General features: G+C 47.0%; 1 protein-coding gene across 2 annotated transcripts in view; it reads left to right on the top strand.

Annotated features, from left to right (window-relative positions):
- LOC106608081 (MAM domain-containing glycosylphosphatidylinositol anchor protein 2) overlaps positions 1-27,851 on the top strand; it is a 398,494-nt gene that overhangs the window by 186,711 nt on the left and 183,932 nt on the right. For both annotated transcript variants that reach the window (XM_014205777.2, XM_014205779.2), the window contains exons 4-6: positions 4,189-4,385; positions 10,444-10,576; positions 13,804-14,073. In XM_014205777.2, the coding sequence (XP_014061252.2) occupies positions 4,189-4,385; positions 10,444-10,576; positions 13,804-14,073 (600 nt within the window). The remainder of the gene's footprint in view (positions 1-4,188; positions 4,386-10,443; positions 10,577-13,803; positions 14,074-27,851) is intronic.

Here is a 27,851-nt window from a genome sequence, read left to right as displayed (position 1 = left end):
CTTCGGCTAGCTCAAAGCTAACTGGTGCTTGCTTCGGGACAGAGGCATTAGCCAGGAGTAGCCAATCGGATTGCAGCTAGCTAGCTGCTATGATCCGGTGCAATGGTCCAGAGCTTGCGGTAGGAATTTGGAGGTAGAAAAAAAGCAGTTCAACATGCTCTGGGTTGATATTGCGCTGTGCAAACTGGCAGGTATTGACCGAGCTGAGGCTGGCTGGTGTCCGAGTTATGGCAGTGGCTAACTGACTACTAGCTAGTAGCTAGTTAGCTGGCTAATAGCAGATCCGTACCACATTGGGTGAGGCGGGTTACAGGAGAGTATATTCAATCAAATTTAATCAAATTTATTTTTATATAGCCCTTCGTACATCAGCTGATATCTCAAAGTGCTGTACAGAAACCCAGCCTAAAACCCCAAATAGCAAGCAAAGCATGTGAAAGAAGCACGGTGGCTAGGAAAAACTCCCTAGGAAAAACTCCCTAGAAAGGCCAAAAACCTAGGAAGAAACCTAGAGAGGAACCAGGCTATGAGGGGTGGCCAGTCCTCTTCTGGCTGTGCAGGGTGGATATTATAACAGAACATGGTCAAGATGTTAAAATGTTAAAATGTTCATAAATAATAATAATCATAGTAGTTGTCGAGGGTGCAACAAGCACGTCCGGTGAACAGGTCAGGGTTCCATAGCCGCAGGCAGAACAGTTGAAACTGGAGCAGCAGCACGGCCAGGTGGACTGGGGACAGCAAGGAGTCATCATACCAGGTAGTCCTGAGGCATGGTCCTAGGGCTCAGGTCCTCCGAGAGAAAGACAGAAAGAGAGAAAGAGAGAATTAGAGAGAGCATATTTAAATTCACACAGGACACCGGATAAGACAAGAGAAATACTCCAGATGTAACAGACTGACCCTAGCCCCCCGACACATAAACTACTGCAGCATAAATACTGGAGGCTGAGACAGGAGGGATCAGAAGACACTGTGGCCCCATCCGATGATACCCCCGGACAGGGCCAAACAGGTAGGATATAACCCCACCCACTTTGCCAAAGCACAGCCCCCACACCACACCACAGCCCCCCATATTCAGTCCGTAGATGGAAAGTGAGATTAAAATATATACGAAATATTTACGAAAAAAAACGAGGAAAACGATTATTTACATGGGACAAGACAAAAGACACATCCGACTGCTACGCCATATTGGAATAAGTACATGTCAATTACAGAGGCTTTGAACTAAGTGTGACCTTTGAACTTTTCACCATTATTACTACACTTGACACGTACATGCGACTTCTGTTATCAGAATACAAAGATCTCATTGAAAAGAAGGGTCTAGACACACAAAACTTGCATTGTGGTCTGATTGTGTTCAGATCTGGCCGATCACTTCAGGAGCTGGTCAGGGACGCATTGTGTGCGGATTTCTCCTCAGTCTGGACTGTAATCAGGCAACATAAAGAGCATACAGTAGGTGACGTCATCAGCACTCGGCCCACAAGTCTCCAGAAAACATTTGTTTTTGTGAGCGAAAGACACTTTTTTTCATTAAACGTTGGAGAAAATACGTTCCTAGCGTGTGAGGAACGTGTTTGCTGGCTTTAAAAATGCTAGCCAGCTAGCCTAATTAGAAAAACTGTGTTTTATTTGTCTAGAGTTATGCTAACCTGTTTGCAAGCGCTTTAGCTTTGCTAGCTAGCTGGCTAGTTACAGAGTTTAGCTGGTTAATTAGCTACAGTAGTTTGCTACAGCCATCAAGATGTTGTTGTATTATTATTGAAAGTTTGCTGGATCGACTGCCACTGAGCAAGGCAGTTAACCCACTGTTTACCGGGCACCGAAGACGTGGATTTCAATTAAGGCAGCCCCCCGCACCTCTGATTCAGAGGGGTTGGGTTAAATGCGGAACACACATTTCAGTTGCAGGCATTCAGTTGTACAACTGACTAGGTATCCCCCTTTCCCTTTCCCTATCAGATGTAGCCTGTTCCACTATTTGCAGAATGCATTCAGGTATTTTAATATAGCGGGGAAAAGGGAATCCGGACACACTCTGGACACGGTAGACACATTAAAATGTAGGTGTAGACGCATGACATATTCAGAATTCCATGATCAGACTACAAAAACTGCATGAACTGTCAATCAAATTGTTTGTTTCACATGTAAGAAAACTCCACGTGAAAATCTCATTTTCACATGTAGAATTGCAAGTTCACATGCGGTGGTGAAATTGTGTTATTCTCCTCACATGTGAAAAGGTGGTGTTAACATGTTGCAGTAGCAATTTTCACATATGAAATTGTTAATTCTGTAATGCCATTCTGTAAAAAGTCAACTTAGCCTACCTGAGTATAACAATTCAAGTGCGTTCAAAATAATTATTTCTTATTTCTGAGCCATCTATTTGGAGTGTTACCGTTGCAGGCTCACGCCTTTCTTCTTCATATGTTGGTCAGTGACCGTTGGAAAAAGCCCAGTGAAAAGAACAGAGAAGCTAGAGCTCCGTGTCTCCTTATTTACCCTGTTAAACATGTTAAAAGTAATGCTGTCAGAGTTAATCATTAATCAGTTTAGTGAACTCAAGTTCACATTTTTTTCCTTTTTTTTTACATTATCTGAAAGTGTTCAAAATTCACAGAAAACATAAAAAAATACATAATCTATACAGCTAAAAACAACAATGCGATGTCAAAACAAGGTGACTTTGAGGTTAAAGAAAATGTGTTTATCAATTTACCAGATTTTGCTAACTGTTACTTTGGACAAAATCAAGATGTAAATGTTCTTGTAATGCTTTTTGTATAAAAAAATCTTAAATTACAGCTCAATTTGAGCAAATTAAGAATTTAAAATGAATTGTGATTAATCAAAGCAAATCATGCGATTAACTCGATTGAAATGTTTTATCGTTTGACAGCCCTAGTTGACCTTAAAATTTGAAAATGCACATGTGAAAGTGTAGCGGACATGAGTCGGTCATATTTGCTCATGGTCACGTGATGATGTAGCCCCACCTGCGACTACAAAATTTGTATTTTCACTCTTGTTCGTATAGTCAAGACGTTGCCTACTCCCATTCGAGATTCTGGTTCTAATCCTGACACAAGCATACGTGAAACATTGGGAAATCAGATGTGTATGAGTAATGTGAAAAGTCAATGCGACACTTCACACAACTATGTTTTTCCCCACGTGGAATTTTTCACGTGATTTGTTCACGTGAAAAATATGTGTGAAACATCACACGTATCCAAAAGTGTCTGACTATATATATATATATATATATATATTGCTACAGTTCAAATGTTTGGTGTCATTTAGAAATGTCCTTGTTTTTGAAAGGAAAGCACATTTGTCAATTTAAAATAACATCAAATTGATCAGAAATACAGTGTAGACATTGTTAATGTTGTAAATGACTACTGTAGCTGGAAATGACTGATTTTTAATGGAATATCTACATAGGCGTTGAGTATCTGGTGCATCAGCATTTGTGGGTTCGATTACAGGCTCAAAATGGCCAGAAACAAAGACATTTCTTCTGAAACTCATCATTCTACTCTCATTCTGAGAAATTAAGGCTATTCCATGCGAGAAATTGCCAAGAAACTGAAGATCTCGTACAACGCTGTGTACTACTCCCTTCACAGAACAGTGTAAACTGTCTCTAACCAGAATAGAAAGATGAGTGGGAGGCCCCGGTGCACAACTGAGCAAGAGGACAACAACATTAGAGTGTCTAGTTTGAGAAACAGACGCCTCACAAGTCCTCAACTGGCAGCTTCATTAAATAGTACCCGCAAAACGGTGAAGAGGCAACATCGGGATGCTGGCCTTCTAGGCAGAGTTCCCCTGTCCAGTGTGTGTGTTCTTTTGCCCATCTTAATCTTTTAATTTACAACATTAACAATGTCTATACTGTATTTCTGATCCATTTGATGTCATTTTAATGGACAACATTTTTTGCTTTTCTTTCAAAAACAAGGACATTTCTAAGTGACCCCAAACTTTTGAACTGTAGTGAATTTATTTTTCACGTGGTGTTGATCATCGATAATGCAAATGTCTTATTGGTTAGGTAGCCATTCAATTGAGCTCTCAATGGATTCATTACTTGCCCGATGTATTTATTGATTGATTGATCAATAGATTGTCCTCTCCTCTTCCCCTGTTCCTCTCTGTCTCCAGTCCTGGATGACCCTGTAGTGACGGTGCACCAGAGTGTAGGAGAGGCCAAAGAGCAGTTCTACTATGAGAGGACGGTGTTCCTGCGCTGCATGGCTAACTCCAACCCCCCTGTCCGCTACAGCTGGCACCGAGGACGAGATGTCCTCTCACAGGGCTCTGACAAGGGAGTGGAGATCTACGAACCATTCTTCACACAGGTAAGAATAAGACAATATACTGTAGACCTAATGTCTATAGGTAAGTCTGTAGAGCAGGGTATATGGAGACATCTCAGTACTTTACACTCTGGATGGGTATAGGTGAGTCTATAGGGCGGGGTATGTAGAGACATCTCAGTACTTTACACTCTGGATGGGGAGATATGTATTTAAATAAATAAGGGTGTGCCCAGAGACTGCGAGTCTGAGGTAGCTGGCTGCCCTTCTGAGCCTCCTGTTCCCTCGTCTTCTTCTCCTCTCCCAGCCTACCTCTTTTTTCCCTCCTCTTTTGTCCTCTTCTCTCTTATTCCTTTCTCTCTCTCTCTCCCCTCCTCTCCTCTTCTCTTTCTTCTTTCCTCTCCTCCCCCAGCCCATGTCTTATTTTTCCTCCTGCTCTGTCCTGATCCCTGATCTCCTCTCTTGTCTTCCCTCCTCTTCCCTTCAGTCCATCTCTTCTCCAATTCCCTCCTCTCATGCTCCTTTCCCAAGCCCACTTTCCTTTCGTCTCTCTTCTCCTCTCCCAGCCCACCTCTTCTTTTCCCCCCACCTCTGTCCTCTTCTCTATTTTCCCTCAGCCCACCAAGCATTTGGACAGAGCAGGGGTAGCATTTCAAACCCAGCATGGGAATATGCCCTTGGTAATTAGCCAAGAAGTGACAGGCTTTCATTGAGGGCTTCCTCCTCCTCCTCTCTCCTCCCTCCTCCTCTCCTCCTCTTCTTCCGTGGCATGCATTATTCCCCGTGGTGGGCAGAAGAATAACAGGAAGATCAGGAGATATGTTTGAAGCCACCACATTTGTTTTCCCATTGCTAAATGCCAGATTACTGTTTCTCTCTGGCAGAGGTTAGGAGGAGAGGAGAGAGGGATGCTGTTATCAAAATCAAGTTATTCGTCACATGCTTTGTTAACAACAGGTCTAGACTAACAGTGAAATGCTTACGTGCCCTTCCCAACAATGCAGATAGATATAAAATAAAGAAATAATAGAAAGTAAAACACATAACAATAAAACTATGACTAAATACACAATGAGTAACGATAACTTGGCTATATACACGGGGTACCAGTACTGAGTTGATGTGCAGGGGTTCGAGGTAATTGAGTTATATATGTACATATAACTAAGAAGAAAGTGATAGATAATAAACAGTAGCATATGTGATGAGTAAAAAAAGTTGACTCGTCACATACACTTTGTGTAGTCCACGATCAGCTCCTGCCAGTTCTCTGACCTCCTCCTTATAGGCTGTCTGATCGTCGTTGGTGATGAGGCCTACCGTCATGTCGTCGGTAAACTTAATGATGGTGTTGGAGTCGTGCACGGCCACACAGATGTAGGTGAACATGGATTACAGGAGGGGACTTAGCTCTCACTCCTGAGGGGCCACCATGTTGAGGGTCAGTGTGGTGGATGTGTTGTTGCCTACGCTCGAAACCTGGAGGCGGCCCATCAGGAAGTCCAGGATCCAGTTGCAGAGGGAGGTGCTCAGTCTATTAGCTTAGTGAAGAGCTTGGAGGGCACTATGGTGTTGAACGCTGAGCTGTAGTCAATGAACAGCATTCTCACATAGGTGTTCCCCTTCTCCAGGTGGGAAAGGGCAGTGTGGAGTGCAGAAGACGCAATAGAAATTGCGTCTTCTGTGGATCTGTTGGAGCGTTATGCGAATGGGTCCAGGGTGTCTGGGATGATGTTGTTGATGTGAGCGATGACCAGCCTTACAAAGCATTTCACAGCTACAGATATGTGTGATACAGGGCGATAGTCATTTGGACAGGTTACCTTGGCTTTTGGGGCACAGGGATTATGGTGGTCTGCTTGAAACAGACTCGGTCAGGGAGAGGTTGAAAATGTCAGTGAAGACACTTGCCAGCAGGTCAGCACATGCTCTGTGTACGCATCCTGGTAATCCGTTTGTCCCTGTGGCCTTGTGATTGTTAACCTGTTTTAAAGGCTTTACTCAAATCGGATAAGGAGAGTGTGATCAAACAGCTGGTTCTATCATGCATGGTTCAGTGTTGCTTGTCTGGAAGCGAGCATAGAAGCCATTTAGCTCGTCTGGTAGGCTTACATCACTGGGCAACTCGTGGTTGGGTTTCCCTTTGTAATCCGTGGTAGTTTGCAAGCCCTGCCACATCCGACGAGTGTCAGAGTCGTTGTAGTAGGATTTGATCTTTGTCCTGTATGGACACAATTGACGCTTTGCTTGTTTGATGGTTTGTCGGAGGGCGTAGCGGGATTATAAGTGTCCGGATTAATGTCCCGCTCCTGGATAGTGGCAGCTCTAGCTTTTAGCTCAGTGCGGATGTTGCCTGTAATTCATGGCTTCTGGTTGGGATATGAATGTTAGGTCACTGTGGGGACGAAGTTGTCGATTAATTTATTAATGAAGCCGGTAACTAATGTGGTAAATCTCAATGCTATCAGATGAATCCTGGAACATATTCCAGTCTGTGCTAGCGAAACAGTCCTGTATTTTAGCATCTGCTTCGTCGGGCCACTTCAGTAATGAGTGTGTCAATGGTACTTCCTGCTTGAGTTTTTGCTGGTAAGCAGGAATCAGGAGAATACATTTCACCAATATTTAAACAGATAGGCCAGTTGAGAACAAGTTCTCATTTACAACTGCGACCTGGCCAAGATAAAGCAAAGCAGTGCGACAAAATCAACAACACAGAGTTACACATAAACAAATGTACAGTCAATAACACAATAAAAAAATCTATGTACAGTGTGTGCAAATGTAGAAGATTATGGAGGTAAGGCAATAAATATGCCAAAGAGGCGAAATAATTACAATTTAGCATTAACACTGGAGTGATAGATGTGCAGATGATGATGTGCAAGTAGATATACTGGGGTGCAAAAGAGCAAGAAGATAAATAAAAATATGGGGATGAGGTAGTTGGGTGTGCTATTTACAGATGGGCTGTGTACAGGTACAGTGATTGGTAAGCTGCTCTGACAGCTGATGCTTAAAGTTAGAGAGGGAGATATAAGTCTCCAGCTTCAGTGATTTTTGCAATTCGTTCCAGTCATTGGCAGCAGAGAACTGGAAGGAAAGGTGGCCAAAGGAAGTGTTGGCTTTGGGGATGACCAGTGAAATATACCTGCTGGAGCGAGTGCTATGGGTGGGTGTTGCTATGGTGACCATTGAGCTGAGATAACGCGGGGCTTTACATAGCAAAGACTTATAGATGACCTGGAGCCAGTGGGTTTGGCGACGAATATGTAGCAAGGGCCAGCCAACGAGAGCATACAGGTCGCAGTGGTGGGTAGTACATGGGGCTTTGGTGACAAAACCGATGGCACTGTGATAGACTACATCCAGTTTGCTGAGTAGAGTGTTGGAGGCTATTTTGTAAATGACATTGCCGAAGTCAAGGATCGGTAGGATAGTCAGTTTAACGAGGGTACGTTTAGCAGCATGAGTGAAGGACGCTTTGTTGAGAAATAGGAAGCCTATTCTAGATTTAATTTTGATTTGGAGCATTTAAAAGCAGTTGGAGGCCACGGAAGGAGTGTTGTATGGCATTGAAGCTCGTTTGGAATTTTGTTAACACAGTGTCCAATGAAGGGCTAGATGTATACAGAATGGTGTCGTCTGCGTAGAGGTGGATCAGGGAATCACCAGCAGCAAGAGCGATATCATTGATATATACCGAGAAAAGAATCGGCCCGAGAATTGAACCCTGTGGCAGCCCCATAGAGACTGCCAGAGGTCCGGACAACAGGCCCTCCGATTTGACACACTGAACTCTATCTGAGAAGTAGTTTGTGAACCAGGCGAAGCAGTCATTTGAAAAACCAAGGCTACTGAGTCTGCCGATAAGAATGCGATGATTGACAGAGTCGAAAGCCTTTGCCAGGACGATGAAGACGGCTGCACATAACTGTCTTTTATCGATGACGGTTATGATATCGTTTAGGACCTTGAGCGTGGCTGAGGTGCACCCATGACCATGTCGGAAACCAAATTGCATAGTGGTGATGTTGCAGTGGGATTCGAAATGGTCGGTGATCTGTTTGTTAACTTGGCTTTCGAAGATTTTAGAAAGGCAGGGCAGGGTGGATATAGGTCTATAACAGGGTCTAGAGTGTCTCCCCCTTTGAAGAGGGGGATGACCGTGGCAGCTTTTCAATCTTTGGGGATCTCAAACGAAAGAGAGGTTGAACAGGCTAGTAATAGGGGTTGCAACAATTTTAGAAAGAGAGGGTCCAGATTGTCTAGAATGAAGTTATGGTCAGATTTGCCAAGTGGAGGGTGAGGGAGAGCTTTGTAGGCATTTCTGCGTGTGGAGTAAAGGTGATCAATAGTTTTTTTGCCTTTAGTTGCAGGTGACATGCTGGTAGAATTTCAGTTTCCCTGCAATAAAATCACCGGCTTCTAGGAGCACCGCCTCTGGATGAGTATTTTCTTGTTTTCTTATGGCCCTATACAGCTCGTTGAGTGTTTGTGGTGGTAAATAGACAGCTATGGAAAATATAGATAAAAACTATTTTGGTAAATAGTATTGGCTACAGCTTATTCTAACTCAGGCAAGCAGAACATTGAGACTACCTTAATATTATAGATTAGGAGTGGAGGGAGAGAGCAATGATGTAAGAGGTGGAGAGGAGTGAAGGATGGTGCTGACTTATGTTGAGAGGTAATTTTAGAACAATGCGACCAGGTCTTGTTGACATCGCCGTTGAAGCTTTACTGGTGTGGGTGTGTTGATCACACAGCTGTGTGTCTATGCATCCAGACCAACAATGCATCCAGACTCTTCATCCTTTATTCATCTATCCATATACCCTTATAAGGCCATCCCCAACACCCTTTCATTCCTTCATTAATTCCTTCATCCATCTCTCTGTTTTACAGCCCCTCTATCTCTCTCTATCCTTTCCCATTCTTACCCACCTTTATCCCTCTTGTCAATGTTCCCTCCAATCGTTACATCTCTCACACAAGCCTTATTCTTTCATCCTTCCAAATGTATTTTCTATATCTCCATTCTTTTCTGCCCACATTTTATCGTCTAACCTCTCTCATATCCTCGTCCATCCCACCTCCTATGTTCCTTCCTCCAACCACCCTCATCCCTCTCTCCCTCCCTTCCTCCTCCCCCTTGTTTTCCAAATTGATTTTTATTCCAATGTGTCTCCCACTGTTTTAAACTGGCCTCTGAATCATCATCCCGCCAGACACATCTTCCACTATCAGCCAAAACCAGAGAGAAGGAGGAGGTAAAGCAACTGCAGCCACAGACTGAGTCCATCCCTCCGTTCCTAATCAAATACAATTAACATCTGAATGCCATGCAGTAGACTGATGATCATTGGGGAGAATGAAAGAGATGAGCGATTAGAGTTTGTGGGGACTGTGATTGTGGTTCGTGAGGACTATGATTACGGCTTGTGAGGACTGATGTGCCAGGCTGACTGAAGTCCTAATCTGACCCCCTGGTGGAGAGGAAGAAGATCAAAGACTCTCATCACATCCCATCACAGGGCTCTAGCTGGGCCTGTCTGGAGTCACAGTCTCTGTCTGTCAGGCTACTGTGTGGTGTTGGTGGAGGAGTCAACAGACACACAGTGAAATTGAACAACCTCCTAGTGAGGCTGTCCGATGTTGAGTGATGTAGCGGTGAAGACCACGTTGTGTGATCCGTGGTGTCATCTGCACAGTGGTTTCGCAACAGATTAAATAAGGGTAACTGTGATTTGTTTTATGACTTGTTTTACAGTAAAGTTCATGAACTATGCTACATTTGGAAACATGCAGATCTGTTCCTGGTTCCGTGATTTACAGTAAATGTGAATGGCATAGGGTTGCAACATTCCAGGAACTGTCCCAAGGTTTTCCAGGTTTTTGAGAAATCCTGGTTTGTAAGATTATCAGAATCAGAAGGGAGGGAATCATCCAACTTGTAATCATCCAACCGCAATTTCAGAAAAATGTAAAAGCCATAAATGAAGTGGAGATACTTCATGAACAGTGTTTATTATTGTATTCATTCTATTCACACACATTTTCACACTAGTGTTATTCTGATTGTGTATCTGAGCTGCAGGGGGAGACGAAGATCTTGAAGCTGAAGAACCTTCGTCCTCAAGACTATGCCAACTACAGCTGCATCGCTTCCGTTAGGAACGTCTGTGGCATTTCCGACCGAAACATTGTCTTCAAACTCACCAACAAGACAGGTCAGTCTTCAAACTCACCAACAAGACAGAATTGATGTTTTTAATTTTACAATTTAAAACACAATAGAACCCCAAATGTGGATTCAATGTATAAAAAAAATTGTTGAGGATAACAGAAAAAAGTGAAATAATTATTTCCATTGTGGTCCTCTTCAAAAAAATCTAACATGTTACACATTTACCTCTAAAAGCTGAATTCTAGTAAACATCACATGGACAAAATAATTAAACAACTGTGCAAAGACTAAAACATACCACACTTCAATACTCCTCCTGATAACAGTGGTGTCTCTCCTTGGGAATAGCTTGCAGAACTAGCCGGCCAGCATCCTACACTGTCCAAACATAAACAAATATAATATTGTCTAAAACTCACTAACAAGATGGGTTAGACTTCAAACTCACTAATAAGAGGGGGTTAGTCTTCAAACTCACTAACAAGAAGGGGTTAGTCTTCAAACTTACTAACAAGAGGGGGTTAGTCTTCAAACTCACTAATAAGAAGGGGTTAGTCTTCAAACTTACTAACAAGAGGGGGTTAGTCTTCAAACTCACTAATAAGAGGGGGTTAGTCTTCAAACTCACTAATAAGAGGGAGTTAGTCTTCAAACTCACTAATAAGAGGGGGTTAGTCTTCAAACTCACTAATAAGAGGGAGTTAGTCTTCAAACTCACTAATAAGAGGGGGTTAGTCTTCAAACTCACTAATAAGAGGGAGTTAGTCTTCAAACTCACTAATAAGAGGGGGTTAGTCTTCAAACTCACTAACAATGCAGGTTAGTAGCTTCAAACTTAAAGCCGATGTATGGTCAATCTGATTTCTGCAGTGGCCGTACAGCATTTACGCAATGCGGCCTCCGCAGAAGTCAGAGCATTCATACTTCTTGCACTTCGGGGAGCTGTCATACGCATCCAATAAATTGGTCTGCACCACCAATAAGGCACCACTCGTAGTGATTCAGGGCTAATCTCAATAGCCAGCCAGCTAATTACAAGCAATTGGCAAAACAAAAAGACAAGTGCTTGACATAGAAACACAGCCAAGATTGCATGACGTAAAAAGACAGCACCATTTTCCCACCTGCATCCGCTTCAAACCTTAATTTAATTGTTTTGCTTTATGAGTTTGTCCCGCAACTGCCTACACTTCTTGTGGCAAGCTTCCACTTCCATAGATGAGGTAAAGAGGTCAATAGAATTAGACCAAAACAATGGAAATGCCATGGAAACGTTTTGGGGAATGATCCCGTGAAGGAAAGATCCCGAATCTCCTCTTTGACCGTCAGCAAAATTAGCCTACATTTAGGCTATGTGTATTTTACACTTTGCTGAGGTAAAATTCTGAGTACAATACTTGTATTGATGTCAACCCCAATACATGTTTGTCATCATCACCAATCAACTGCATTACAGTTGAAAACGACTTTGACTACCACCACCGATTTCTGTATGTTAGCTATGCTACCAGCTTATACGAACAGGAGTTAGCATTTAGCTGTCACTTCTAAATCTGAAAAGGGACAACTTCTAAACGTTATGCAGTGAAAACATCCAAATATATCCAAATCAGACTTTAGTAAGCACATTGTGGGACTGTCACAATACCTTTTTACCACATCTATCCCCATTACCTCCCCAACCTCTTTCCAGGAGTTCAAACTCATTTTCGCATCCCTACATGAGGTATCATCAAGATGTTTATGTTTGCAAACTTGTTCTGATAGCCTTTCATCAAGGTTCTCCATGTTTGTTGTGAAGGAAGTCGTCAAATATGTCAGTTGGTGTTTATACAGGATGTACATCCCCAACCTACCATTAACCAATTATGTCAGTGCAGAGCTATACGGTGCTATGCAGAGCCCTTTGCATTGTTACAAAATTTGGGAGGCGCACAGCATTACAGTAAGGAGCTTGATTTGGCCTCCGAAGGCTCTGCAATTGCACCACACCCTTCGTATGGCTCCTCGGCACTGCATTGCCGGATCAAGCATAAATCATGTTTACCAACAATACAGGTCACTCTCCAAACTCACCAACAAGACAGGTTAGTCTCCAAACTCACCAACAAGACAGATTCGTCTCCAAACTCACCAACAGGACAGGTTAGTCTCCAAACTCACCAACAAGACAGTTTAGTCTTCAAACTCACCAACAAGACAGATTAGTCTCCAAACTCACCAACAGGACAGGTTGGTCTCCAAACTCACCAACAAGACAGATTAGTCTCCAAACTCACCAACAAGACAGGTTAGTCTCCAAACACACCAACAAGACAGATTCATCTCCAAACTCACCAACAAGACAGATTCATCTCCAAACTCACCAACAAGACAGATTCGTCTCCAAACTCACCAACAAGACAGATTCGTCTCCAAACTCACCAACAGGACAGGTTAGTCTCCAAACTCACCAACAAGACAGATTAGTCTCCAAACACACCAACAAGACAGGTTAGTCTCCAAACACACCAACAAGACAGATTCATCTCCAAACTCACCAACAAGACAGATTCATCTCCAAACTCACCAACAAGACAGATTCGTCTCCAAACTCACCAACAAGACAGATTCGTCTCCAAACTCACCAACAGGACAGGTTAGTCTCCAAACTCACCAACAAGACAGATTAGTCTCCAAACACACCTACAAGACAGGTCAGTCTCCAAACTCACCAACAAGACAGATTCGTCTCCAAACTCACCAACAGGACAGGTTAGTCTCCAAACTCACCAACAAGACAGATCCGTCTCCAAACTCACCAACAAGACAGGTTAGTCTTCAAACCCACCAACAAGACAGATCAGTCTCCAAACTCACCAACAAGACAGATTCGTCTCCAAACTCACCAACAGGACAGGTTAGTCTCCAAACTCACCAACAAGACAGATCCGTCTCCAAACTCACCAACAAGACAGGTTAGTCTTCAAACTCACCAACAAGACAGATTAGTCTCCAAACTCACCAACAAGACAGTTTAGTCTTCAAACTCACCAACAAGACAGATTAGTCTCCAAACTCACCAACAAGACAGTTTAGTCTTCAAACTCACCAACAAGACAGGTTAGTCTTCAAACTCACCAACAAGACAGGTTAGTCTTCAAACTCACCAACAAGACAGAATTGTCTTCAAACTCACCAACAAGACAGGATGGTCTTCGATCTCACCAACAAGACATGCACCATAAAGTCTATTAGAAAACACCAAACCTCTAACCTCTTCCTCTCCAGTGTCTCCGTCCATCAAGCTGCTAGTGGAGGACCCCATCGTGGTGAACCCTGGCCAGACGGTGTCCCTGGTATGTATCACTACGGGTGGGGAGCCCAAACCAACGCTGAGCTGGGTCAGCAGCTCCGACAGGCTGCCTGAGAAAAGTGTGGTAAAGGGTGGAACACTCACCCTGCCGGCCATCACCTCAGACGAGGCTGGTGTATACAGCTGTGTGGCCACTAACAACGTGGGCAACCCGGCTAAGAAGTCTACCACGATAGTGGTCAGAGGTGAGAGGGAGGGAGGGAGGGAGGGAGGGAGGGAGGGAGGAGGGAGGGAGGGAGGGAGGGAGGGAGGGAGGGGGGATCAGGGCTGGGTGTTGGTATAGGACTGACATACAATATAAAGTAGAATCCTTAGAACATCACGGTCAACCATGTCAAGAGGTTCCAACGTCTTGGTGTAATGACATGGACTGTGACGGACTGACAGATGCAAGGTCAGACATTTGAGTCCCACTCAGGCTACTCATGGGCTATATCTGTTTTTTTGGGGGGGGGGCAACTTTTTATTCCGTTTTGTCATTTTTCTTTTTCAGAGAGGGGGTTACAGGTACAAAACAAAACAATCTAATAAATTCATACAAAGATATACCAAACCCATTCCCCCCCAAATAATAACTGTATCCACTGGTTAAATGGGAGAAAGTGTGGTGGATGCCATCTAAGAGCCAACATCTTTTTTTGCGGCAGTGCTGCCAGCAGTAATCTTCTCTGATTGAGATATTCAAGGAGCTATCATCATTAAGTAACATAATAGATGGAAAGCATTGCATATTTAAATTCATGCACCTCTAAATTAATTTTGTAACTTTTCTTATCAGATTTTCACCGTTCAAATGACAGGAATGGTTTCTACAGTATGTTACTTCAGAATGTTACTACAGTATGTTACTACAGTATGTAAGCATAATGTTACAATGATTGACAGATCTCATTGTGGATGTTACCTTAGAATATCCTACAACATACAGCGCCAGCTGGCGACACATAAATACTATATCATCATAGCACATACAGGGGCAAAGCCCATAGAATGGGGATGCATGTGAAACCACTCATTAAAGAGACTTATTAACGGGCCAAATGGAGTCGTTAAGCCAAGGCAGTCTAGCTAAAGGCACTGCAGGCTGTTTGGCTATCAACTGGGAGAAGGACTTAGTGTCCAAGGCTCTTCCCCTCGTGGTAATTAACTCATGGAACAGTCAATAATTGTACACTTGCCTTTGGGAGCAGCCAATGGGATGAGGCCTTAGTTTTCAAGGCTCTTCCCCTCAAGGTAATTGACACATGGAGCAGCCAATAGTTAATTTGTCTTTGGAGGAGCCATCGGTGTTCGTATAGCAGTTTGATTTATACAAAAGGAGTCTCTAATGTTGTGGTGAATTGGTATAATATTGAGTGGAAGACTGTGAAGACTGTATTAAATATGAGGTCCTAGAAACTGGGAAGGCAGCAGTGAAGTAGGACAAACCTTAGCACAGTGCATTTGGACATGCTGAATATGACAGCTGGTTAGGATAGTGGTGGTGTGTGTGTGCATGCATGTGTGTATGTGTGTGCACGCATTTGTCTGTCTGTGTGTGTGCATATGTGTGTGTGCGTGTGAACAGATATGACACAATATGTGTGTTAGTTTATGTTTTATGTATGTGTGTGTGTGTGTGTGTGTGTGTGTTTGTGTGAGGTTGTTGATCACACCCCTAGTCCTTGAGAAGCCCTCTCATGCGGGTGATGCCAAAGGGGCTGTCTGTTTTTCACAGATCTGTCCTCAGCAGATGGTGGCGTTTCTGCCCATGCTGTCCCACCAGCCGGACTGGCTCACCCCCTGCTACAGTGCTGTGTGTGTGTGTGTGTGTGTGTGTGTGTGTGTGTGTGTGTGTGTGTGTGTGTGTGTGTGTGTGTGTGTGTGTGTGTGTTTTAGTTTGCCCCCTGCTACGGCTCAGCATGCTGTTTGCTCACCACAGCTCTACTGCCATGACCCTTTAATGCATTAACAGAACGAGACACGTCTCCAAGTGCAGAGCCCAGATCTCAGGACTATGTTTGGCAACAAAAGGACACTTTGGAGACACAATGACCTGGACAATGGATGAGAGCTGTTCTCGCCCTCTGTCAACACAAGGTCTATTCGTTAGAGAGTGTGTGTGTGTGTGTGTGTGTGTGTGTGTGTGTGTGTGTGTGTGTGTGTGTGTGTGTGTGTGTGTGTGTGTGTGTGTGTGTGTGAACGTTGCATCCCTGTGCGTTTCATCCTTGTGCATTTTTAAAGCGGTTTGATTTGCGGGTGTGTGATGTGGGGAAGTGAGTGGTGCTGGAGGTATCAAACATTGAGAATCAAACAATGTTCTGATGTTCTGATGTTCTGTCGTCGTCTCGTCGTTTTGTCGTCTCGTCGCTTCGCCTGACAATTCCTCCAGGACTTTCTTCTTTCCAGACGACTCCAAAGGATACATCAGACATTCCAGTCAGTGAACACACACACACACACACACACACACACACACACACACACACACACACACACACACATGCATAGGCACAACCTCCCCCCAAACACACTCCCACTCACCCAGGCCCTACACACTCTGTAAAGGCTGTTCTGTGTTATTAATAACACAGATATTAATAACACAGAACACCTGCAATGGGTTTCATCGTGAGCCTCCCTCCCGCTGATGTTATGTAGACAGTTTGTTAGGAAAAATAACCCCCTCATGAAGTGACTTGTAACAAATAGGCTTTTAGCGTGTAAATCAACATGTGAATGACTCTTATCAAATGTGCTCTGGAATAAATTGTTGTCCTGAGACGCATATATTTCCATTTATTAATGACAAATGTAATGGTCCGGAAGGACGTGACCTGGCAGACAGACTGCAAAGTTGGGCAGCGGAGTGTATGTGTGTGTCCTGCTGGCCGCTGACTGAACTTGTCAATTAATGCAGAGGTCAACCACAAGGTCATTCACAGTATCAATGGCATGTCACTCGTCTCCATTCATACATTGGCATGTGTCACTGTGTGTGTGAGTGTGTGGGAGCATTAACGTGTGGAGGCAGGGTGTGAATGGGTGTGTGATGATAATCAGAAAGGGGTGTGAGGTGGGGGTCCAGGGTTGGACGGTGGGTATGTGTGTGCCGGAGGTCTGTTTGGCTGGGGATTGGTACTAATGTCTTTGTCCCCTATATATTGTTTTTACCCTTTCTAACATCACAGAGAGGAGGTAGGTATCAGGTAGCCTAGAGGAGAGGAGGTAGGTAGCAGGTAGAATAGAGGAGAGGAGGTAGGTATCAGGTAGACTAGAGGAGATAGGAGAGGAGGTAGGTATCAGGTAGACTAGAGGAGAGAGGAGAGAAGGTAGGTAGCAGGTAGACTAGAGGAGAGGAGGTAGGGATCAGGTAGACTAGAGGAGTGGAGGTAGGAAGCAGGTAGACGAGAGGAGTGGAGGTAGGTATCAGGTAGACTAGAGGAGAGGAGGTAGGGATCAGGTAGACTAGAGGAGAGGAGGTAGGAATCAGGTAGACTAGAGGAGATAGGAGAGGAGGTAGGTATCAGGTAGACTAGAGGAGAGAAGAGAGAAGGTAGGTAGCAGGTAGACTAGACGAGAGGAGGTAGGTAGCAGGTAGACTAGAGGAGAGGAGGTAGGGATCAGGTAGACTAGAGGAGAGGAGGTAGGTATCAGGTAGACTAGAGGAGAGGAGGTAGGTATCAGGTAGACTAGAGGAGAGGAGGTAGGGATCAGGTAGACTAGAGGAGAGGAGGTAGGGATCAGGTAGACTAGAGGAGAGAGGAGAGGAGGTAGGTATCAGGTAGACTAGAGGAGATAGGAGAGGAGGTAGGTATCAGGTAGACTAGAGGAGAGGCGGTAGGGATCAGGTAGACTAGAGGAGAGGAGGTAGGGATCAGGTAGAGTAGAGGAGAGGAGGCAGGGATCAGGTAGACTAGAGGAGAGAGGAGAGGAGGTAGGTAGCAGGTAGACTAGAGGAGAGGAGGTAGGTGTCAGGTAGACTAGAGGAGAGGAGGTAGGGATCAGGTAGACTAGAGGAGAGGAGGTAGGGATCAGGCAGACTAGAGGAGAGAAGGTAGGTAGCAGGTAGACTAGAGCAGAGGAGGTAGGTAGCAGGTAGACTAGAGGAGTGGAGAGGAGGTAGGTAGCAGATAGACTAGATGAGAGAGGAGAGCATGTAGGTAGCAGGTTGACTAGAAGAGAGGAGAGGAGGTAGGTATCAGGTAGCCTGGAGAAGAGGTAGGAAGCAGGTAGACTAGAGCAGAGGAGATAGGTAGCAGGTAGACTAGAGGAGATGAGGTACGTAGAAGGTAGACTAGAGGAGAGGAGGTAGGTATCAAGGAAGACTAGACGAGAGAGGAGCGCAGGTAGGTAGCAGGTAGACTAGAGGAGAGGAAGTAGGTATCAGGTAGACTTGAGGAGAGGAGGTAATTAGCAGGTCGACTAGAGGAGAGGAGGTAGGAAGCAGGTAGACTAGAGGAGAGAGGAGTAGAGAGGAGGTAGGTAGCAGATAGACTAGATGAGAGAGGAGAGCATGTAGGTAGCAGGTTGACTAGAGGAGAGAGGAGAGGATGCAGTAGGTAGAGTGGAGGACAGAGGAGAGGTAGAAGGTAGACTGAAGGAGAGAGGAAAGGAGAGAGGAGGTAGGTATCAGGTAGACTAGAGGAGAGGAGGTAGGTAGCAGGTAGAATAGAGGAGAGGAGGTAGGTAGCAGGTAGACTAGAGGAGAGGAGGTAGGTAGCAGGTAGACTAGAGGAGAGGAGGTAGGTAGCAGGTAGAATAGAGGAGAGGAGGTAGGTATCAGGTAGACTAGATGAGAGGAGGTAGGGATCAGGTAGACTAGAGGAGAGGAGGTAGTGATCAGGGAGACTAGAGGACAGAGGAGAAGAGGTAGGTAGCAGGTAGACTAGAGGAGAGAGGAGAGGAGGTAGGGATCAGGTAGACTAGAGGAGAGGAGGTAGGTATCAGGTAGACTAGAGGAGAGGAGGTAGGTAGCAGGTCGAATAGAGGAGAGGAGGTAGGTATCGGGTAGACTAGAGGAGAGGAGGTAGGGATCAGGTAGACTAGAGGAGAGGAGGTAGTGATCAGGGAGACTAGAGGAGAGAGGAGAAGAGGTAGGTAGCAGGTAGACTAGAGGAGAGAGGAGAGGAGGTAGGTATCAGGTAGACTAGAGGAGAGAGGAGAGGAGGTAGGTATCAGGTAGACTAGAGGAGAGAGGAGAGGAGGTAGGTATCAGGAAGACTAGAGGAGAGGAGGGAGGTATCAGGTAGACTAGAGGAGAGGAGGTAGGTATCAGGTAGACTAGTGGAGAGGAGGTAGGTAGCAGGTAGACGAGAGGAGAGGAGGTAGGCAGCAGGTAGACTAGAGGAGAGGACGTAGGTATCAGGTAGATTTGGAGAAGAGGAAGGAAGCAGGTAGACTAGAGGAGAGGAGGTAGGGGTCAGGTAGACTAGAGGAGAGATGAGAGGAGGTAGGTATCAGGTAGACTAGAGGAGAGGAGGTAGGGATCAGGTAGACTAGAGGAGAGGAGGTAGGGATCAGGTAGACTAGAGGAGAGGAGGCAGGGATCAGGTAGACTAGAGGAGAGAGGAGAGGAGGTAGGTATCAGGTAGACTAGAGGAGAGAGGAGAGGGGGTAGGTTGCAGGTAGACTAGAGGAGAGGAGGTAGGTATCAGGTAGACTAGAGGAGAGGTGGTAGGTAGCAGGTAGACTAGAGGAGAAGAGGTAGGGATCAGGTAGACTAGAGGAGAGAGGAGAGGAGGTAGGTATCAGGTAGACTAGAGGAGAGAGGAGAGGAGGTAGGTATCAGGAAGACTAGAGGAGAGGAGGTAGGTATCAGGTAGACTAGAGGAGAGGAGGTAGGTATCAGGTAGACTAGTGGAGAGGAGGTAGGTAGCAGGTAGACGAGAGGAGAGGAGGTGGGCAGCAGGTAGACTAGAGGAGAGGAGGTAGGTATCAGGTAGATTGGAGAAGAGGAAGGAAGCAGGTAGACTAGAGGAGAGGAGGTAGGGATCAGGTAGACTAGAGGAGAGGAGGTAGGGATCAGGTAGACTAGAGGAGAGGAGGCAGGGATCAGGTAGACTAGAGGAGAGAGGAGAGGAGGTAGGTATCAGGTAGACTAGAGGAGAGAGGAGAGGAGGTAGGTAGCAGGTAGACTAGAGGAGAGGAGGTAGGTATCAGGTAGACTAGAGGAGAGGAGGTAGGTAGCAGGTAGACTAGAGGAGAGGAGGTAGGGATCAGGTAGTCAAGAGGAGAGGAGGCAGGGATCAGGTAGACTAGAGGAGAGAGGAGAGGAGGTAGGTATCAGGTAGACTAGAGGAGAGAGGAGAGGAGGTAGGTAGCAGGTAGACTAGAGGAGAGAGGAGAGGAGGTAGGTATCAGGAAGACTAGAGGAGAGGAGGTAGGTATCAGGTAGACTAGAGGAGAGGAGGTAGGTATCAGGTAGACTAGTGGAGAGGAGGTAGGTAGCAGGTAGACGAGAGGAGAGGAGGTAGGCAGCAGGTAGACTAGAGGAGAGGACGTAGGTATCAGGTAGATTTGGAGAAGAGGAAGGAAGCAGGTAGACTAGAGGAGAGGGGGTAGGGGTCAGGTAGACTAGAGGAGAGATGAGAGGAGGTAGGTATCAGGTAGACTAGAGGAGAGGAGGTAGGGATCAGGTAGACTAGAGGAGAGGAGGTAGGGATCAGGTAGACTAGAGGAGAGGAGGCAGGGATCAGGTAGACTAGAGGAGAGAGGAGAGGAGGTAGGTATCAGGTAGACTAGAGGAGAGAGGAGAGGAGGTAGGTTGCAGGTAGACTAGAGGAGAGGAGGTAGGTATCAGGTAGACTAGAGGAGAGGTGGTAGGTAGCAGGTAGACTAGAGGAGAGGAGGTAGGGATCAGGTAGACTAGAGGAGAGGGGAGAGGAGGTAGGTATCAGGTAGACTAGAGGAGAGAGGAGAGGAGGTAGGTATCAGGAAGACTAGAGGAGAGGAGGTAGGTATCAGGTAGACTAGAGGAGAGGAGGTAGGTATCAGGTAGACTAGTGGAGAGGAGGTAGGTAGCAGGTAGACGAGAGGAGAGGAGGTGGGCAGCAGGTAGACTAGAGGAGAGGAGGTAGGTATCAGGTAGATTGGAGAAGAGGAAGGAAGCAGGTAGACTAGAGGAGAGGAGGTAGGGATCAGGTAGACTAGAGGAGAGGAGGTAGGGATCAGGTAGACTAGAGGAGAGGAGGCAGGGATCAGGTAGACTAGAGGAGAGAGGAGAGGAGGTAGGTATCAGGTAGACTAGAGGAGAGAGGAGAGGAGGTAGGTAGCAGGTAGACTAGAGGAGAGGACGTAGGTATCAGGTAGACTAGAGGAGAGGAGGTAGGTAGCAGGTAGACTAGAGGAGAGGAGGTAGGGATCAGGTAGTCAAGAGGAGAGGAGGCAGGGATCAGGTAGACTAGAGGAGAGAGGAGAGGAGGTAGGTATCAGGTAGACTAGAGGAGAGAGGAGAGGAGGTAGGTAGCAGGTAGACTAGAGGAGAGGAGGTAGGTAGCAGGTAGACTAGAGGAGAGGAGGTAGGTAGCAGGTAGACTAGAGGAGAGGAGGTAGGTAGCAGGTAGACTAGAGGAGAGGAGGTAGGTAGCAGGTAGACTAGAGGAGAGGAGGTAGGTAGCAGGTAGACTAGAGGAGAGGAGGTAGGTATCAGGTAGACTAGAGGAGAGGAGGTAGGTAGCAGGTAGACTAGAGGAGAGGAGGTAGGTATCAGGTAGACTAGAGGAGAGGAGGTAGGTGTCAGGTAGACTAGAGGAGAGGAGGTAGGGATCAGGTAGACTAGAGGAGACGAGGTAGGAATCAGGCAGACTAGAGGAGAGAAGGTAGGTAGCAGGTAGACGAGAAGAGAGGAGGTAGGCAGCAGGTAGACTAGAGGAGAGAGGAGAGGAGGTAGGTAGCAGGTAGACTAGAGGAGAGGAGGTAGGGATCAGGTAGACTAGAGGAGAGGAGGCAGGGATCAGGTAGACTAGAGGAGAGAGGAGAGGAGGTAGGTATCAGGTAGACTAGAGGAGAGAGGAGAGGAGGTAGGTAGCAGGTAGACTAGAGGAGAGGAGGTAGGTATCAGGTAGACTAGAGGAGAGGAGGTAGGTAGCAGGTAGACTAGAGGAGAGGAGGTAGGTAGCAGGTAGACTAGAGGAGAGGAGGTAGGTATCAGGTAGACTAGAGGAGAGGAGGTAGGTAGCAGGTAGACTAGAGGAGAGGAGGTAGGTATCAGGTAGACTAGAGGAGAGGAGGTAGGGGTCAGGTAGACTAGAGGAGAGGAGGTAGGGATCAGGTAGACTAGTGGAGACGAGGTAGGGATCAGGCAGACTAGAGGATAGAAGGTAGGTAGCAGGTAGACGAGAGGAGAGGAGGTAGGCAGCAGGTAGACTAGAGGAGAGAGGAGTGGAGAGGAGGTAGGTAGCAAATAGACTAGATGAGAGAGGAGAGCATGTAGGTAGCAGGTTGACTAGAGGAGAGGAGAGGGGGTAGGTATCAGGTAGACTGGAGAAGAGGTAGGAAGCAGGTAGACTAGAGCAGAGGAGATAGGTAGCAGGTAGACTAGAGGAGAGGAGGTAGGTATCAAGGAAGACTAGACGAGAGAGGAGAGGAGGTAGGTAGCAGGTAGACTAGAGGAGAGGAGGTAGGGATCAGGTAGACTAGAGGAGAGGAGGCAGGGATCAGGTAGACTAGAGGAGAGAGGAGAGGAGGTAGGTATCAGGTAGACTAGAGGAGAGAGGAGAGGAGGTAGGTAGCAGGTAGACTAGAGGAGGTAGGTATCAGGTAGACTAGAGGAGAGGAGGTAATTAGCAGGTAGACTAGAGGAGAGGAGGTAGGTAGCAGGTAGACTAGAGGAGAGAGGAGAGGAGGTAGGTAGCAGGTAGACTAGAGGAGAGGACGTAGGTATCAGGTAGACTAGAGGAGAGGAGGTAGGTAGCAGGTAGACTAGAGGAGAGGAGGTAGGGATCAGGTAGTCAAGAGGAGAGGAGGCAGGGATCAGGTAGACTAGAGGAGAGAGGAGAGGAGGTAGGTATCAGGTAGACTAGAGGAGAGAGGAGAGGAGGTAGGTAGCAGGTAGACTAGAGGAGAGGAGGTAGGTAGCAGGTAGACTAGAGGAGAGGAGGTAGGTAGCAGGTAGACTAGAGGAGAGGAGGTAGGTAGCAGGTAGACTAGAGGAGAGGAGGTAGGTAGCAGGTAGACTAGAGGAGAGGAGGTAGGTAGCAGGTAGACTAGAGGAGAGGAGGTAGGTATCAGGTAGACTAGAGGAGAGGAGGTAGGTAGCAGGTAGACTAGAGGAGAGGAGGTAGGTATCAGGTAGACTAGAGGAGAGGAGGTAGGTGTCAGGTAGACTAGAGGAGAGGAGGTAGGGATCAGGTAGACTAGAGGAGACGAGGTAGGAATCAGGCAGACTAGAGGAGAGAAGGTAGGTAGCAGGTAGACGAGAAGAGAGGAGGTAGGCAGCAGGTAGACTAGAGGAGAGAGGAGAGGAGGTAGGTAGCAGGTAGACTAGAGGAGAGGAGGTAGGGATCAGGTAGACTAGAGGAGAGGAGGCAGGGATCAGGTAGACTAGAGGAGAGAGAAGAGGAGGTAGGTATCAGGTAGACTAGAGGAGAGAGGAGAGGAGGTAGGTAGCAGGTAGACTAGAGGAGAGGAGGTAGGTATCAGGTAGACTAGAGGAGAGGAGGTAGGTAGCAGGTAGACTAGAGGAGAGGAGGTAGGTAGCAGGTAGACTAGAGGAGAGGAGGTAGGTATCAGGTAGACTAGAGGAGAGGAGGTAGGTAGCAGGTAGACTAGAGGAGAGGAGGTAGGTATCAGGTAGACTAGAGGAGAGGAGGTAGGGGTCAGGTAGACTAGAGGAGAGGAGGTAGGGATCAGGTAGACTAGTGGAGACGAGGTAGGGATCAGGCAGACTAGAGGATAGAAGGTAGGTAGCAGGTAGACGAGAGGAGAGGAGGTAGGCAGCAGGTAGACTAGAGGAGAGAGGAGTGGAGAGGGAGGTAGGTAGCAAATAGACTAGATGAGAGAGGAGAGCATGTAGGTAGCAGGTTGACTAGAGGAGAGGAGAGGGGTAGGTATCAGGTAGACTGGAGAAGAGGTAGGAAGCAGGTAGACTAGAGCAGAGGAGATAGGTAGCAGGTAGACTAGAGGAGATGAGGTACGTAGCAGGTAGACTAGAGGAGAGGAGGTAGGTATCAAGGAAGACTAGACGAGAGAGGAGAGGAGGTAGGTAGCAGGTAGACTAGAGGAGAGGAGGTAGGGATCAGGTAGACTAGAGGAGAGGAGGCAGGGATCAGGTAGACTAGAGGAGAGAGGAGAGGAGGTAGGTATCAGGTAGACTAGAGGAGAGAGGAGAGGAGGTAGGTAGCAGGTAGACTAGAGGAGAGGAGGTAGGTAGCAGGTAGACTAGAGGAGAGGAGGTAGGTAGCAGGTAGACTAGAGGAGAGGAGGTAGGTAGCAGGTAGACTAGAGGAGAGGAGGTAGGTATCAGGTAGACTAGAGGAGAGGAGGTAGGTAGCAGGTAGACTAGAGGAGAGGAGGTAGGTAGCAGGTAGACTAGAGGAGAGGAGGTAGGTATCAGGTAGACTAGAGGAGAGGAGGTAGGTAGCAGGTAGACTAGAAGAGAGGAGGTAGGTATCAGGTAGACTAGAGGAGAGGAGGTAGGGGTCAGGTAGACTAGAGGAGAGGAGGTAGGGATCAGGTAGACTAGTGGAGACGAGGTAGGGATCAGGCAGACTAGAGGAGAGAAGGTAGGTAGCAGGTAGACGAGAGGAGAGGAGGTAGGCAGCAGGTAGACTAGAGGAGAGAGGAGTGGAGAGGAGGTAGGTAGCAAATAGACTAGATGAGAGAGGAGAGCATGTAGGTAGCAGGTTGACTAGAGGAGAGGAGAGGGGGTAGGTATCAGGTAGACTGGAGAAGAGGTAGGAAGCAGGTAGACTAGAGCAGAGGAGATAGGTAGCAGGTAGACTAGAGGAGATGAGGTACGTAGCAGGTAGACTAGAGGAGAGGAGGTAGGTATCAAGGAAGACTAGACGAGAGAGGAGAGGAGGTAGGTAGCAGGTAGACTAGAGGAGAGGAGGTAGGGATCAGGTAGACTAGAGGAGAGGAGGCAGGGATCAGGTAGACTAGAGGAGAGAGGAGAGGAGGTAGGTATCAGGTAGACTAGAGGAGAGAGGAGAGGAGGTAGGTAGCACGTAGACTAGAGGAGAGGAGGTAGGTATCAGGTAGACTAGAGGAGAGGAGGTAATTAGCAGGTAGACTAGAGGAGAGGAGGTAGGTATCAGGTAGACTAGAGGAGAGAGGAGAGGAGGTAGGTAGCAGGTAGACTAGAGGAGAGGAGGTAGGTATCAGGTAGACTAGAGGAGAGGAGGTAGGTAGCAGGTAGACTAGAGGAGAGGAGGTAGGTAGCAGGTAGACTAGAGGAGAGGAGGTAGGTAGCAGGTAGCCTAGAGGAGAGGAGGTAGGTAGCAGGTAGACTAGAGGAGAGGAGGTAGGTATCAGGTAGACTAGAGGAGAGGAGGTAGGTAGCAGATAGACTAGAGGAGAGGAGGTAGGTATCAGGTAGACTAGAGGAGAGGAGGTAGGTGTCAGGTAGACTAGAGGAGAGGAGGTAGGGATCAGGTAGACTAGAGGAGACGAGGTAGGAATCAGGCAGACTAGAGGAGAGAATGTAGGTAGCAGGTAGACGAGAGGAGAGGAGGTAGGCAGCAGGTAGACTAGAGGAGAGAGGAGTGGAGAGGAGGTAGGTAGCAAATAGACTAGATGAGAGAGGAGAGCATGTAGGTAGCAGGTTGACTAGAGGAGAGGAGAGGGGGTAGGGATCAGGTAGACTAGAGGAGAGGAGGCAGGGATCAGGTAGACTAGAGGAGAGAGGAGAGGAGGTAGGTATCAGGTAGACTAGAGGAGAGAGGAGAGGAGGTAGGTAGCAGGTAGACTAGGGGAGAGGAGGTAGGTATCAGGTAGACTAGAGGAGAGGAGGTAGGTAGCAGGTAGACTAGAGGAGAGGAGGTAGGTAGCAGGTAGACTAGAGGAGAGGAGGTAGGTATCAGGTAGACTAGAGGAGAGGAGGTAGGTAGCAGGTAGACTAGAGGAGAGGAGGTAGGTATCAGGTAGATTAGAGGAGAGGAGGTAGGGGTCAGGTAGACTAGAGGAGAGGAGGTAGGGATCAGGTAGACTAGTGGAGACGAGGTAGGGATCAGGCAGACTAGAGGAGAGAAGGTAGGTAGCAGGTAGACGAGAGGAGAGGAGGTAGGCAGCAGGTAGACTAGAGGAGAGAGGAGTGGAGAGGAGGTAGGTAGCAAATAGACTAGATGAGAGAGGAGAGCATGTAGGTAGCAGGTTGACTAGAGGAGAGGAGAGGGGGTAGGTATCAGGTAGACTGGAGAAGAGGTAGGAAGCAGGTAGACTAGAGCAGAGGAGATAGGGTAGCAGGTAGACTAGAGGAGATGAGGTACGTAGCAGGTAGACTAGAGGAGAGGAGGTAGGTATCAAGGAAGACTAGACGAGAGAGGAGAGGAGGTAGGTAGCAGGTATACTAGAGGAGAGGAGGTAGGGATCAGGTAGACTAGAGGAGATGAGGCAGGGATCAGGTAGACTAGAGGAGAGAGGAGAGGAGGTAGGTATCAGGTAGACTAGTGGAGAGGTGGTAGGGATCAGGTAGACTAGAGGAGAGGAGGTAGGGATCAGGTAGACTAGAGGAGAGGAGGTAGTGATCAGGGAGACTAGAGGAGAGAGGAGAAGAGGTAGGTAGCTGGTAGACTAGAGGAGAGAGGAGAGGAGGTAGGGATCAGGTAGACTAGAGGAGAGAGGAGAGGAGGTAGGTATCAGGTAGACTAGAGGAGAGAGGAGAGGAGGTAGGTATCAGGAAGATTAGTGGAGAGGAGGTAGGTATCAGGTAGACTAGAGGAGAGGTGGTAGGTATCAGGTAGACTAGTGGAGAGGAGGTAGGTATCAGGTAGACTAGAGGAGAGGAGGTAGGTAGCAGGTAGACTAGAGGAGAGGAGGTAGGTATCAGGTAGACTAGAGGAGAGGTGGTAGGGATCAGGTAGACTAGAGGAGAGGAGGTAGGGATCAGGTAGACTAGAGGAGAGGAGGTAGTGATCAGGGAGACTAGAGGAGAGAGGAGAAGAGGTAGGTAGCAGGTAGACTAGAGGAGAGAGGAGAGGAGGTAGGGATCAGGTAGACTAGAGGAGAGAGGAGAGGAGGTAGGTATCAGGTAGACTAGAGGAGAGAGGAGAGGAGGTAGGTATCAGGAAGACTAGAGGAGAGGAGGTAGGTATCAGGTAGACTAGAGGAGAGGTGGTAGGTATCAGGTAGACTAGTGGAGAGGAGGTAGGTATCAGGTAGACTAGAGGAGAGGAGGTAGGTATCAGGTAGACTAGAGGAGAGAGGAGAGGAGGTAGGTAGCAGGTATACTAGAGGAGAGGAGGTAGGTATCAGGTAGACTAGAGGAGAGGAGGTAGGTACCAGGTAGACTAGAGGAGAGGAGGTAGGGATCAGGTACACTAGAGGAGAGAGGAGAGGAGGCAGGGATCAGGTAGACTAGAGGAGAGAGGTGAGGAGGTAGGTATCAGGAAGACTAGAGGAGAGGAGGTAGGTATCAGGTAGACTAGAGTAGAGGAGGTAGATATCAGGTAGACTAGTGGAGAGGAGGTAGGTAGCAGGTAGACGAGAGGAGAGGAGGTAGGCAGCAGGTAGACTAGAGGAGAGGAGGTAGGTATCAGGTAGATTGGAGAAGAGGAAGGAAGCAGGTAGACTAGAGGAGAGGAGGTAGGGGTCAGGTAGACTAGAGGAGAGAGGAGAGGAGTTAGGTATCAGGTAGACTAGAGGAGAGGAGGTAGGGATCAGGTAGACTAGAGGAGAGGAGGTAGGGATCAGGTAGACTAGAGGAGAGGAGGCAAGGATCAGGTAGACTAGAGGAGAGAGGAGAGGAGGTAGGTATCAGGTCGACTAGAGGAGAGAGGAGAGGAGGTAGGTAGCAGCTAGCCTAGAGGAGAGGAGGTAGGTATCA

The sequence above is a fragment of the Salmo salar genome, chromosome ssa06 (assembly GCF_905237065.1).
Source record: "Salmo salar chromosome ssa06, Ssal_v3.1, whole genome shotgun sequence".
In the NCBI taxonomy this organism is placed as follows: Eukaryota; Metazoa; Chordata; class Actinopteri; order Salmoniformes; family Salmonidae; genus Salmo; species Salmo salar.
Note: the sequence above shows the minus strand (reverse complement) of the source record. Positions and strands in the feature narration are given on the sequence as shown.